We start from the raw sequence: 14,410 nt of genomic DNA on the forward strand, positions 1-14,410 counted from the left end.
CAGTTTCCACTGTAGCTGTTGCATGGCTTTGTCATGATCACACACAGTACCTTTGTTGTTGTTGTTTTTGCTATGTACCAAACAGTGTCTCCGCTTTCTTTTTGGAAATAAGACAATAAGGTAAGCTTTCCAGTTGGAATGCTTAGAGCAGAGTCTGGACAAATTTGGCCTAAAATGTAGAAATGACTGACACTTACCTGAAACTTGTATAATATTACAGGGTACAACGCTGTGCTAATGCATGAGAATTTGTGAAACCGACTAGAAACACAAATGAGATGAATTAATTAGTTTTATTTGCATGGTCCAAAATGAGATTGCACAAAGCAAACTACATAAATAGAAAACGAGAGAATTTTATTTTTAATCATGTATTAGGAATAGCCAGTGTTCTTAAACTATATGATTGATAGAGCATTGGGGCCTTAGAGACTAACAAATTTATTAGAGCATAAGCTTTCGTGGGCTACAACCCACTTCTTCGGATGGAATCAGGGCATAGGTCAAACCTTTTTTAAAAAAATGGGTGAAATAGGGTCCTTGGGCCACTTACTTAGTTCCTAAGTATATGTTTAGGAGCCTAATTCTTGGCCCTAGCCTCTCTTCCATTCCATAGGTCAGCTTAAAGTACCAGGTAAGGAAGGGAGCAAAGCCAGTGTGGTATACTCTCCTCCCCCCCCCCCCCCTCCCCCCCCCCCCTCCGTTCTGAGAAGAACTGTGTCTACTCTACTCCTCTGGGATAGCCCTGATTTTAGGGAAGTGGGACTGGGGAATGTTCCCCTGCAGACCCCGGAGGTTGAGCTTGAATTTTAGGTAGATGTTAATTCTATGACTGCTTTTATCAGAGACAGGTGGGACAGGGTAGGCATCCAGCAGTAGCATACTTCCATGACCAAAGGCAGCTGTAAGAGTAGCATGGAGGAGCTGATTCTTGGCTCTGCAGATCTAGAGGGATGTGCCATACCTATGCACTTCTCCTTTAGGGAAGCTTGGGGGGAAATTCCACAGGGTATACCTTGTGTGGTGTCTTAAGGCCTTTATACCCCTTTTGCAGTTCTCCAATGAAAGGACCACACCATAACACATGTGGTGGGGTTTTTCCCTGACCATGGCCCTTTGAAGTGGAGGAAATCAACGCAGCTAGCGAGGGGTAACTTTCTAGGAGACTTGTCACTGAACCATAGGACACATGCATTGGAATTAGTATGGCACTTTCTGGGCACTGGTGGTTCTGCCTAAGCCTTTGTGGCTGCACACGTACATACATGAAAACACCACTCCCATCAACCGCCTGCAGAAGCAAGGTACATCGCTTCCACCCTGTTCTGTGAATTAACGGAACAGCTCCACTTTGGGCACTGTTCCAGTAGAGGGACCTGGTGCAAAGGTTTAAGACACATTCTCTCTTCACCAAGCCAGTTGTTTAAATGCACGACTCATCACACTGTGTCTGCTGCCTCTCTTGACTTAAGAACATAAGAACGGCCATACTAGCCAATGGTCCATCTAGCCCAGTATCCTGTCTTCCTACAATGCCAATGCCAGGTGCTTCAGAAGGAATGAACAGAACAGGATCAAATGATCCATCCCGTGTCGCCCATACCCAGCTTCTGGCAAACAGAGGCTAGAGACACCATCCCTGCCCATCCTGACTAATAGCCATTGATGGACCTATACTCCATGAACTTATCTAGTTCTTTTTTGAACTGTTATAGTCAGCCTTGACAACATCCTCTGGCAAAGAGTTCCACAGGTTGACTGTGTTGTGTGAAAAAATACTTCCTTTTATTCGTTTTTAACCTGCTGCCTATTAATTTCATTTGGTGATGCCTAGCTCTTATGTTATGAGGAGGAGTAAATAACACTTATTTACTTTCTCCACACCAGTCATGGTTTTATAGACCTCTATCCTATCCCCCCTTAGTCGTCTCTTTTCCAAGCTGAAAAGTCCCAGTCTTATTAATCTCCGCAGCCATTCCATACCCCTAATCGTTTTTGTTGCCCTTTTCTGAACCTTTTCCAATTCCAATATATCTCTTTTGAGATGGGGCGACCACATCTGCACGCAGTATTCAAGATGTGGGCGTACCATGGATTTATGTAGAAACAATATTCTTGTCTATCCCTTTCTTAATGATTCCCAACATTGTTCGCTTTTTTGACTGCCACTGCACATTGAGTGGATGTTTTCAGAGAACTATCCACAACGACTCCAAGATCTTTCTTAAGTGGGAACAGCTAATTTAGACCATCTTTTGATATGTTAGGATTTCAAACCGTAAATGCCTCCAAGCTCTTATGTGAGATAGGTAATTATAATTTCCCCCCTTTTATAGAGGTGGGAAGTAAGGAACAGAAGTGAAGTGGCTTGTCCAAGGTTACACAGCAAGTTAAGAACATCTGTAATAGAATTCAGAAGTCCTCCTGTAGTCCCTTGCTCTGTCCATAAGGCATTCTCTGTCTCTTCCAAACTTAGCTCTGACAGTTGGGCCTATAATATCTTTACCCCAAGCTGTACTGCATTTATGGCATAGCGTGCTTGTGCTTCTCTTGCTAGACCAGCATAGTGCCTAGGACTGGCTTCCCAATTTTTTTTTTTTTTTTTTGCGGTACCTGCAACAGGATCACAGGGTAGGAAATGCACATGTGATCGTGCAGTGTTAGCTTTCTGCTCTGTTTGGAACCCTGTATGTGAAGTCTGACATGCAGTGGGACCCTTTTTTAGTTGATACGGGCCCAACCATTGTAAGAATTGGAACTTGTTAACTCCAAGAGAACTTGTTCTGCTATTTTTATTCACTTGTGAGACAAAATAAAGAGCTTTGAAAGATGTTGGCTCCTTCACTGAAACAGCTGTGCTAGCCTCTGCTGCTTGGAGTCTGATTCGTACAGAAATGGTTTGTTTAAAACTCCCACCAAGCTTCGAATCCCCACTCATTTGAATCATGTAAGATTTCAGCAAGACAAAGGGAGCCATTCCGCCATCAGTGGTCAGTGTCCTAGCAGCAGCCATGCAGTTGGGAATTCCAGCTCTACTGGTAACTTGCTGCGTGGCCTTGGGAAAGTTACTGAACTCCTATCTGTCACCGAGTGGCCTACCTCACCGGCTGTTCGGAGGGTTAATTCCTGGTTATAAAGTGATTGGGGAAGCAGTTGCAGTGTAGTGCACTTTTCTCTGTTTTGACTGCACATGTGGTCACTATTACAGTATCTGAAATTCGCAGGTAGTTGGTACAGTACAGCCTTTTAAACTGCATGATACCTATTTATAACTTCCCTATTGGTTTGAAGATTTCAAGTCAGACTGAGATGCTGGATATAATCGTAGAAACCCTGAGTTAGAAGGAACCGCTGCTGAGCCATCTAAGCCTCAGGGAGATGTCAAAATAGTTTCCGTCATCCTTGTAGCTTTCGGAGTGCTTGGGTTGGTGATTCTGTCCTTGGCAATCCTTGCTTCTTCTCTAAAGCTCCTCTTTACCTATCACTCCCCTAAGCAAAGTCACGTCTGTGCCTGCTAGCACTGGCCCGTTACAAGAGGGGTTTTTTTTCACCAGGAGCCTCAGTCTGTTTGAATTATCTGAAGTTAGCTTATTAATCACCTTGTGTAGTACTATTTTACAGGAGATTTTATTCTAAGCTGTCTCTTCCACTGTTCAATTGAAAATTACAAGTTCTGGTTTCTCAGGTTTTGAGCAGAAGTGTTTCTCTAAGAGAAAATGGAGGCTGTCCGCTGCCTTTTAACAAATACATGTATAAATGCTGCTGCCAGCATAACTCTGTACTCGGACAGCAATGTACTTAATAAGACAGCCAATTATAACGTCACCTTGTCTGTCTTGTCCCTAGAAGATGATGAACTTACAGTCCCAAATGTCTAAAGGGAAAGTTTGAGATGGCCTATTCCAAGCTGTAAGAATCTGAAGAACCCGCAGCAAAGCCATATATAGAAGGCTGTCTTTCCATCTTTATCCATTGAAAAAGTACAGGCTTGTATGCTATAGTCTTTCATGTGTTAATATAAATGTGTCTCTTGTATAAATACTTATGCACCTTGACAGTATTCCTATCTTTATCCTCCTCTTTCATGCTGCCAACCATGAGCAGTTCCAGGTACTCCCCCTGACTCTTTAAATAAGAAACCACCAGTGACCGTGCTGCTAGCATGAGACTGGAGCACTGGCACAACAGGTGGTGGTAGCAAACGGCTGGCTGAGTCAGAACTCTGCTCCTGTGGCTTTTCAGCAGGTTCTTTCCATGGCTTTCTAGTAATTCAGCTGCACTTAATAAAATGTTGATTAAAAAACAGCCCAGAAATCATAGTGTGTTTATGGTGTAATTACTCCTGATGTGTGGCTGAGATGCACTGGATGTTAATGACCTAAAGCCACTGCTGTGCTGGCTACTAAATGCTCTGAAGTGAGTGATCTCAGACTACTCTTAACAGAGCTGTTGCCTCATTAAATCCTCCACCAAAATTGCACCATCACCCGCTTGTTCATAGCCCTGGTCCCCACTGGGGGTGGGGTGGGGGGATCGATCTAAGTTAAGCAACTTCAGCTACATGAATACCGTAGCTGAAGTAGACGTACTTAGATCGACGTACCGTGGTGTCTTCACTGCAGTGAGTCGTCGGCTGCTGCCACTCCTCTGTTGACTGCTTGCGTCTCTTGTGGTGCTGGAGTATAGGAGTCGACGGGAGAGCGCTCGGGGGTCGATTTATCGCGTCTAGACTAGACGCGATAAATTGATCCCCGTTGGATTGATTACTGCCCGCTGATCCGGCGGGTAGTATAGACATCCCCATAGTCTTGCCAAGGGGCCAAAGCTTGAATGGAGCTGGGAATACGCTACCCTCTCACCTGGAATTGGCCCCCGTAGGTCAGGGGTGGGTAATGTGGGAAAGTGCCACTCCCGTTCACTGGAGTGTGAATTAATGCTTGACCTCCATGGCTATCAGCCAGGCACCATTCACTATTCTAAAAGTGCAAGTGGCAGAATCACCCGTTGCACCCATTCCCAGCTTGCATCTCCTGTGGAAGGAGTCCTGGCTGACTTGTGCAGCTTTAAGGCTCACATTTACAAATGCTTACTATGAAATCCGTGAACAGTCGGTACATAATTGTCAAAAGGCAAATGTCTTTCCTGTGCGTAACCAGAGCATTGCAACTACTTGAGGTCTTCAGTAGAGGTGTGTGCATTGTGTTTGGTAAAATATTCAATGGGTGCCTATCCGAGGCTCCAGTTTAGGTTAAATGTCCATGTCCTGCTCTTACCTAATGGAGTTAGTTCTCCAACACCCTCTAGCAAAATAAGGGAAGTCTGTCTCCTCATTGCCATGTCATCACTCCCACTAGTGCAAAGTGCCATAAATGCATTTGCTTTGCACTGGTATAAACAACACAAGGTGTAGGCCAATGGTGGATTGGGCTCCCACTACCCTTCATCTTGGGCATCGTGCTACTCCTCCAGCCTGTGACCCATCCTGTGCCCAAACGTCTGGAGAAAAAGAGCCTCTGTAGCTCGGGCAGATGTTGGCAAATCTGGGCTCTGGTGGTGCAGAAGAAGAGAATTCCAGTGCTGCAAGGTTCTATGGAGATTAGCTTCCTCTTGGTTGTAGAAGAGGGGCTGTAGTTCAATCACCTGTGCTGATCCACCTGTGGCAGTGTGCCATTGGGTGAAAAGGTGGCCTCAGGTAACCTGGGCCCAGTCCATGTAGGGCTTTAAATGTTCGAAGCACCACCTTGAGTTTCACCCAGCCGCACTTGTCTGCGGCTTGTAGAGTGATGCTCTCTTGGCGTGTAGGCCTCCTTAATACCCAGGCTGCTGCTTGTCGCCTTCATTTCAACTTCTAAGCGATCTTGAAACAGCCGCAAATTACAAATGTTACGAGACTCTGAACTTGTGGGGCATGTAGCCTTCAGTGGAGTGATCGCCGTCCTGGAGAAGCCAATAATAAATGATTGCGGAGCTGGCCCAGGCTCTTTGTTCTGGTATCAATTGGCATGGCGCCACTGGTTTCACCGGAGCTCTGCTGCGGTTTCTGCCCGCTGTACTCTAACCCTGAATTTCCATGCCAGCTGCCTTGGTGGACGGATGGTCTGCAGATCTGGTATTTTCCTTTTTCAACAGAATAGTTATGAAGCTTTCAGGGAGGCAGCAGTGGCTCTTTAAATCTTGAAATCTGTGGGGATACACAAGGAAGAATCTGCAAAATAAATGAGTTTTCTGGGTTTTTTTTGTAACTAGTGGCTAAATGTGGAAAATGGCAACGTTTTAAAATGTATTGCCGGAGGAAATGATGGATCAGGGACTCTGCCTTCTCCTTTTGAGAGCTCTCCTGAGCATCAGTGTAGCCCTTTTCCACTGCTGGAATACCAGTTTCAGTTACAGAAACATGGCTGATCTGCAGCCAGAAAACACATCCTAGTCCTGTTAGTCTATGCAACATGGAATGTCGGTAGTCAGAGATGGCCTGTGTGAGGACGGAGTACAGATCATGTTACTAGGTGTACGTGCCGGGTTTGAAATTCAAAACCAAGTGGTTAGCGAGTTGTCTAAATTCTCAGATATTTTTAAAATGAAAAAGTACGATTGCATAACGCATGTCCAAAGGACTGCCTAAGGCAAGGATTTAGGTTTCCTCCCCATGTCCCCTTACTCTGTCTATTGTAGTATCTGGATGCCTCACAATTTTCAGTGTCTCTATAGAGAAATACTATTACCCCCATTTTATAGATGTGGAGCTGAGGCTGTCTCATTTCACCATAGCTCCTCCACCACCACCCCAGCTGGTACAGGGAAGCTGTAGCAAAGGGGGAATTGAACCCAGAGCTGCTAGGGGGTAGCCTAGTGCTCTAGCCACTGGCCTGTCAAGCCTCTCCCTTGCTAATTCCTCTCCATGACACTTCACAGCACCAGATTGGTGCTGCTTCTCTCTGACACAGGAGCATAGTTTCATAGAATATTAGGGTTGGAAGAGATCTCAGGAGGTCATCTAGTCCAATCCCCTGCTCAAAGCAGGACCAATCCCAACTAAATCATCCCAGCCAAGGCTTTGTCAAGCTGGGCCTTAAAAACCTCTAAGGATGGAGATTCCACCACCTCCCTAGGTAACCCATTCCAGTGCTTCACCACCCTCCTAGTGAAATAGTGTTTCCTAATATCCAACCTACACCTCCCCCACTGCAACTTGAGACCATTGCTCCTTGTTCTGTCATCTGCCACCACTGAACAGCCGAGCTCCATCCTCTTTTGAACCTCCTTTCAGGTAGTTGAAGGCTGCTATCAAATCCCTCCTCACTCTTCTCTTCTGCAGACTAAATAACCCCAGTTCCCTCAGCCTCTCCTCGTAAGTCATGTGCCCCAGCCCCCTAATCATTTTCGTTGCCCTCCGCTGGACTCTCTCCAATTTCTCCACATCCCTTCTGTAGTGGGGGGACCAAAACTGGATGCAATACTCCAGGTGTAGCTTCACCAGCCTCAGATAGAGGGGAATAATCACTTCCTTCAATCTGCTGGCAATGCTCCTACTAATACAGCCCAATATGCTGTTGGTCTTCTTGACAACAAGGGCACACTGCTGACTCATATCCAGCTTCTTGTCCACTGTAATCCCCAGGTCCTTTTCTGCAGAACTGCTGTTTAGCCAGTTGGTCTAAGTTTTTTCTTATCAGACTTTGCTTTCTCCTTCCATTGTTCTGTTCGGTCTCCTTCCCTTCTAATGCTACTTTGTTTCATTTCTCCCCTTCATTTCTTATTGTCGCACCTGTTTCCAAGAGGTCCCCTTTTCCCCAGCTCCGTAGTAAATAAGGGACACGTGTGCGAGGCGTGCACACCAGAATGCATTGCTGCAGTGCCTCCCTTCTCCATAGGAGATGGGGCAGAGACTCCGTGCTTTCTAGGAGAAGGGAGAGCACTCGTGGGCCCTCCAGAAAGAGCACTTATTCTCTGCAAGTCTGAAGATTCAGAAGAGAATTTCCCCATGGTGGCGGAGAAAGGAGATGGCCACTAGATCCAAAACTCTTCTGCTTGTGCCCTACTGTAGGGGACCAAATACAAATTCACTACAGTTGATAAATGATGAGAAGAGTTAAAATGGCATGTGTTTTGCAAATGGGATTTAGCGGACTGAGACGGATTTCTCAATTACCAAAAGAGCTGTAATACCTGCTTGTGGCTCTGATATGTTATTAGCCGCTCGTTCTTTACTCCTGAGACACATAGAGTGCCTATAGTGCCATCACCCATCCTGTGTGAAGCTGCTCATGCTTGCATCAGATGTGTGCAGATAGACTTGGCTAATTAGTTATAAAAGTACAAATTCTCTTATTGGTATTTGCTTTGACATAGTTAGCTAACAGGGTGGATTGATTTTAATCAGATTGATTTAAATCACCAATTGTAACCATGATTTTGATCAGTAAGCAGGAAACCTTGATTTTAATCATGTTTTGCATTTGTATTTTGTAGTTTTTTCTACAGAAAGGTTAACTATTAAATCATGATGATTTCCAACTAAATATAGTCTTTACGCGAAATTTGGTGTTTCTTTTTACTAACCAGGAGGACACGCTATATCTACATACGCATTTATTTAAGCAATTATATAATTTAATTTACATTGATTTAGATGGTTAATTTTTATTATTTTAGAGGATGGTGAATGATGCATTTCTTTAATAGATTACTTTTTTACTTGCGATTTGTGAGAGACTATTTGGAAATTCAAAATCAATCCACCAGAAACCGCATTTAAAATTACCTTAAGTGTGCTGGAAACATAAGAAAGTTTATAAAAACATGAATTGTATTTAAAACTAACATTAATTAAACAAAGGAGTTATCTGTAGCTAAATGAACTGATTACTTCTGGTCACTGTATCTGTCAAGATTTTAGTACGAGTAGAGCTTGTCTTCTCGCAACTAAGTTTTTTGTGTGGGAGAGGAAGAGGAAAACCAGCTATCCTGCTTTTACAAGTTCCAATTGGTTTCTTAACTGAATGAAGCAGTCATTGAATTGAACTAGTCGAATAAACTGAAATGAAGATTTCATATTTAAATCATTTACATTAAATAAAAAAAAATTGAAAATTGGTAGCAAATATGTACTAAAAGTCAAACCACTGAACGAGAGTTTGTTGAAGCGTTAAACCAGCTTTTGACAAAGTGGTAGCCTCTTCTGCAGGGCAGAGAGAATATTTTCTTCATTTCACTTTATTCATCTAGTTCAGTGACTAGTTCATTCAAAGTCAGGAAACCAATTGGGAGTTGAAAAAGTAGAAAGACATTTGTTCTTTTTAGAAATGATTAATAGGAAAAAAAAATCAAAGTATAATCACTGAGAAGTAAACCTAAGATAATAGGAAAGGCAGTGTATTTATGGTAAGACGGGCTTTTGAACTTTTTTTTTCTTTTTTTAATTCTGGTTATTTGGAATAGTCTCAGGCTTTCAATTTTGGCTGAAATGTCCCACATGCTTAGTCTTGGCCCAGAAGTAAATGCTCTTTGGAACACTTGTGCAAAATTTATTGTCACTTTTTTTTTGAATTTTGGGAGCATGAAAAAAATCTTTTGACTTAAGAAAAAGTTCTGTTTGCTTTTATAAGCTGAAGTCAAATTGTTGAAACTTCACAATTCCGTACTTATGGACCTCAGTGAAGAAGTTGCAAGTTTGGGGAAAGCTTAATGTTTAATCTTACAATGTTTAAAATTACATAGTTGAGCATGCACAACTAAGTAATATCTTAGTAGATTGTAGTGTTGAGTCCGTAACTCCCGGTCCGTAGCAGCAGAGGAAGGTTTGCTCAAAAGCACTGTTAGTCAGCAAAGTTAAACTGTTTTGTTCTTGCACTGCCCATTTGCACTGTCATCATGAGAATATGATTGGGGGAGGGGGGGCGCGGGGGAAGGGTGGTGAAGTTTTGTGCAAAAGTGGAACTTGAAATACATCAGTAAGGGAAAAGCACTTTTTTCTCTACTGATACCATTCAGCTTTTGCTGAAAATTATGCTTGTCAGCAGAGGGGGGGAAAAAAAAGGAAAAAAAAAAAAAACCCACTAAAGTTCTGCTGTCTTGGTTGTTTGTTTGTTGGCTTGTGTTTTTTTGTTTTTTGGGGGGAAAGGGAAGACACATTAAATGATAAAAATTTACTGCAGTGTTAAGATTAAACAAATACAAAAGTAATAACATTCATACTGCAACATTAACTTGTCCTCTTTGCACAGAATGTGACTATAATGTGTCATGGGGCTACATTTTTAAAGGTATTTAGATGCTTATCTCCTATTGATTTCTCCCCCCCCCCCCCCCCCCATAGATTCCAAGGCCAGCTGGGGCCATTATGATCTAGTCTGAGCTCCTGCATGACACAGGCCAGAGAGTTTCCCCAAATAATTCATAGAATACCAGGGTTGGAAGGGACCTCGGGAGGTCATCTAGTCCAACCTCCTGCTCAAAGCAGGACCGATCCCCCAACCAATCCTAGAGCAGATCTTATAGAAGAAGATTTCAGTGGGAGTTAGGTGTTTAACTGATGAAAGAGTATTCTAGAACACATGTATGTTGTGAGTAATATGTCTTGGTTAAATGTTCCTGTAGACTTCTGAATTTTAGGAAACTAAATGCCCATTCTTATCTGCTTCACAAAGCCCTTGAAGACATTTCTAAAGCATTTTGAAAGAGTTAAATGCTAATGATAAATTCTATAAGTTAGGGCTAACTATGACATATTTGGTGGCCACCTTTTCTCAGTTGGCCACCAGTTTCTCAGATAGCTGCTCTTGCTTTGGTTAATGTTTTCTGAAAGTTGATGTGCTCTTTCAAACTTAAGCAAAACTTTAAAAAAAAAAAATCTCCAGTCTGAGCTGAGCTCCATCTTATGGTTTATATTTGTGTTAATTTTTCTAGGAAGCAAGACGTCATGCAGAACATTGTGCAAATCTTGGAATCCGTCCAATTAAAATGGGAGCTGTTTCAGAGCTGGACAGATTTCTCCAGGCTACATCTTTCTAACAAACTAGCCATTTTTGGCATTGGTTATAACACACGCTGGAAGGAGGATATTCGCTACCACTACGCTGAGATCAGTTCCCAGGTGCCTCTTGGCAAACGGCTTAGGGAATATTTCAACTCGGAGAAGCCAGAGGGCAGGATCATCATGACGCGAGTACAGAAAATGAACTGGAAAAATGTTTACTATAAATTCCTAGAGATTACTATTAGTGAAGCAAGATGCCTGGAGCTGCATATGGAAGTTGACTGGATACCTATAGCTCACTCTAAGCCAACGGGAGGAAATGTTGTTCAGTATTTATTACCAGGGGGGATTCCCAAAAGCCCTGGCCTGTATGCCATTGGTTATGAAGATTGCCAGGAGAAACCCCACTCGCCTCATGCAGACCGCAGAGGCCCAGATCCTGGGAAAGAGATTCAGGGGGAGGTAGATGTCCCTTCACCACAGGCCTCTCTCAGGGTGGAGATGGAGTCCGCCAGAATTATCTATTGTTACCTTGGCATTGCTGAGGTTAGAACTCTCCAGCAGTGTTTGTTTTTACATTTTCAGGCCAACACCAAAACCTTCAGCAAAGAGTGGGTTGGAATCAATGGGTTTTTATCTCAGAACTGCATCGTAGAACCAGGGGTGTCGCCTAAATCCATCTACATCAAATTTGTGGAAGTGGAGAGGGATTTTCTTTCTGCTGGCTCTTTGGTAGAGTGCCTGGAAAAAGCCATTGGATACCCATTGAAGTTTAACAACTGAATCTCGTCCTTCATAAGGATTAGGGCTCCTGCCTCCTTTCCATGTTGCTAGCAGACGCTTACGGATCCTGTCTGTTCACAGAGGGGCAAGTAAGACTTTCAGAGTGAAAATGAACTTCAGAATGAAAGATGCTTGCAAATGATTCGAAACAACTTGTCCTGAGCAAGTAAAATATACAGCTAACTTGCTTGGCAGGTCAATTGGTTTTATAAAGAGAAGGAGGAGAGCCTTGTAAAAATGACTGTAGGTACATTCCACATTGGACAGCGCTTCTACTTTGCATTTCATATGAAAAGCTGTTTTTTCCACAATGTTTCATTTTTACACATCTGTCTCTATATGAAGTGTTATTACTGATCTGAATAAATAAGCAATAGATAATGGCAAGTTAAACCTTGGGTCACATTAAATGAGACTGTTTTTCAATGCCACCCTTAGCTACTATTGTATATAATTTAGAGTTTCACTTTTTTCACCCATCAAGTGTTTTACCATTTCCAACCAGTGTTGCCTGCAAAGACTTTTGTTTCTGTGATGTATCCCACTTTACTAGTAGTGTTGTCATATCAGCTCTTTTTTTTACCATTAAAGTAATTCCTGGCCTTTTTGAGTTCTAGTTAGCCTCTTTGTGGCAGTGAGAATAACCTGACAGCTGGGAAACATTTTGTCAAACCATGCTTATCAATACAATCAAAGCTGTGAGAATTTTGGGGGGGAGGGGAGGGAGGAGGGAGGGGAGGGTTATGGATGGAGGGGGAGTAAACATTTAATGCCTTTTCAAAACTGTTACTATATAAGCCCCATCTTCCGCCTGGCTGGTGCTGGCATTTTGATTTTTCTAAAACTCATTGATCCGTGGAAGTTGTGACATACAATGAATGTGTCAGTCCTAATAAAAAAACCCAAACACGTGTGGACTTCTAGAAATGTGTTTCTCTTCCTAAACCTGATTTTCCCTGGATGGGTTTGTAGTAGAGATGTGCAGGTTTAGTTCATTTGAGGTTACAAATCATACCTGTGGAAACCTGCACCTGGGCTTTGTTCCATAGGCTGGAGCGGTCCTTCGGTCCTGGGTGCTTGTTTTGTTTTATTTGTGGGGAGGAGGTGGTGAGACTATAAATCTGTGTGTGTGTGATGCTGGGCATGTGTAAATCTGGTATACGCCAGCGGGGCACTTGCAATTGTGTTGTTGAACTGCTAAATCTAATCTGGACCATAATGGTCCATTTAGCTACTGGATCTTAATTCAGAATTACCACTGATTCTTTCAAAGGTGTGTAGGAGGGAATTTACTGTGATTTTATTAGGCCAGTTCCCATGAAGACCACAACATAGCTGTGGGGGGGGAGGGGAGGGGAAGCAGGGGTGATGGGTTTTATTCAGCACTATTAAGAGAATAGTGAGTTTGTAATAAGTACATTAACCAGTTATTGTGAGTTCGAGTGCATCATTCCTTAATCTGGGGTTTGAGGTGTGAATTCAGATGCTGGATGAGCTAAGGTGAAACGAGACAGTGTGGTAAGAGGCCTGGTCAACCTCGGAAGCCCTGTCTGCATTAGAATATTGGTGGTCCCCATCCTGGTCCAGGCACTTGGAACACTACAGCACTTGGGGCACTGAGCATTGCACAGATATTCCAAGTGCTGGTGCTACTGCACCAGCTCAGTGCTAATCTTGGAGACGCCTCTGCCCACATCACTTCAATTCAGACTGTTCTGGCAGACTGGAGAATAGCTAATGGCAGCGCTGAGGCCCAGCTCTCTACCTGGCCCCTTCAATTAGTGTGCCTAAGCAGTACAGTTCCACTCAGATCCTACCTTTCTGCCCCGTCTGCACCCCCCAGCCCAGTTGCAGCAGTCGATAATACGAGAGGCAGTGTTTGCATGGTCTCCCCTTCCCCCAGTGTTGCCCCTTATGAACAATAAGCAGAATGTCAAGTATCAGAGGGATAGCGGTGTTAGTCTGGATCTGTAAAAAGCAACAGAGTCCTGTGGCACTTTTTATAGACTTAGGCTTATGCTCCAATACATCTGTTAGTCTATAAGGTGCCACAGGGCTCTTTATTGTTCAATAAGCAGAATATATTCAATATATTTTAATTTTAAAATAATATGACGCTTGCTATGAAATGTTTATGTAGATGGAGAGCGTGTAACCCACTGTCTTTAGTAACACTTGCCTTTTTGTTGACTGATTCTCCTGCCCTGTGTGTTTAGGTATGTATACATCGTCCGTGTGGAGATCACGTAAACTTGCATGTGGCCCAGATGCTGAGCATCTCTTAGGAGTGGGCCTTTCCACTGCATCTGACCGACCGAAGAAAAAAAAATCTTACCTTCCTGCAGTGCAGGGTCGGTGTTGCAGCTGGCAGAAGACTCTACAAAGTGCCAGATGCCACAGAGATGTAAGATAACAGTAATAGGATACACTGAAGCACCAGGTAACCAAAGTCACACCCCAGTAAATCTGAAACCTCAAACTAGGTTAAGCAGCCATGGCTTTCTAGCCACCATCTCCCACGTGTGCAGGAGTGGTAAAGCTGCAGTTGTCGTTGGCAGCTGAAGATGTTGACTGGGGTAGAGGCCTAGTCTTCACTTACCGGCTGGTCCGGCGGCACGCCATCGATGTTCTGGGATCGATCCCGGAAGTGCT

The 14,410-nt window shown here is 43.4% G+C and overlaps 1 protein-coding gene across 1 annotated transcript; it reads left to right on the forward strand.

Annotated features, from left to right (window-relative positions):
• Nucleotides 1–10,905: 10,905 nt before the first annotated feature.
• Nucleotides 10,906–12,368, forward strand: LOC135972206 (myb/SANT-like DNA-binding domain-containing protein 2; the record flags this gene model as incomplete). The annotated part of the gene is made up of 1 exon (XM_065580078.1): nt 10,906–12,368. A coding segment is annotated over one exon (853 nt), but the record flags the coding sequence as incomplete, so codon positions are not given.
• Nucleotides 12,369–14,410: the final 2,042 nt, after the last annotated feature.

This window comes from Chrysemys picta, unplaced genomic scaffold (assembly GCF_011386835.1).
Source record: "Chrysemys picta bellii isolate R12L10 unplaced genomic scaffold, ASM1138683v2 scaf1539, whole genome shotgun sequence".
NCBI lineage: Eukaryota > Metazoa > Chordata > Testudines > Emydidae > Chrysemys > Chrysemys picta.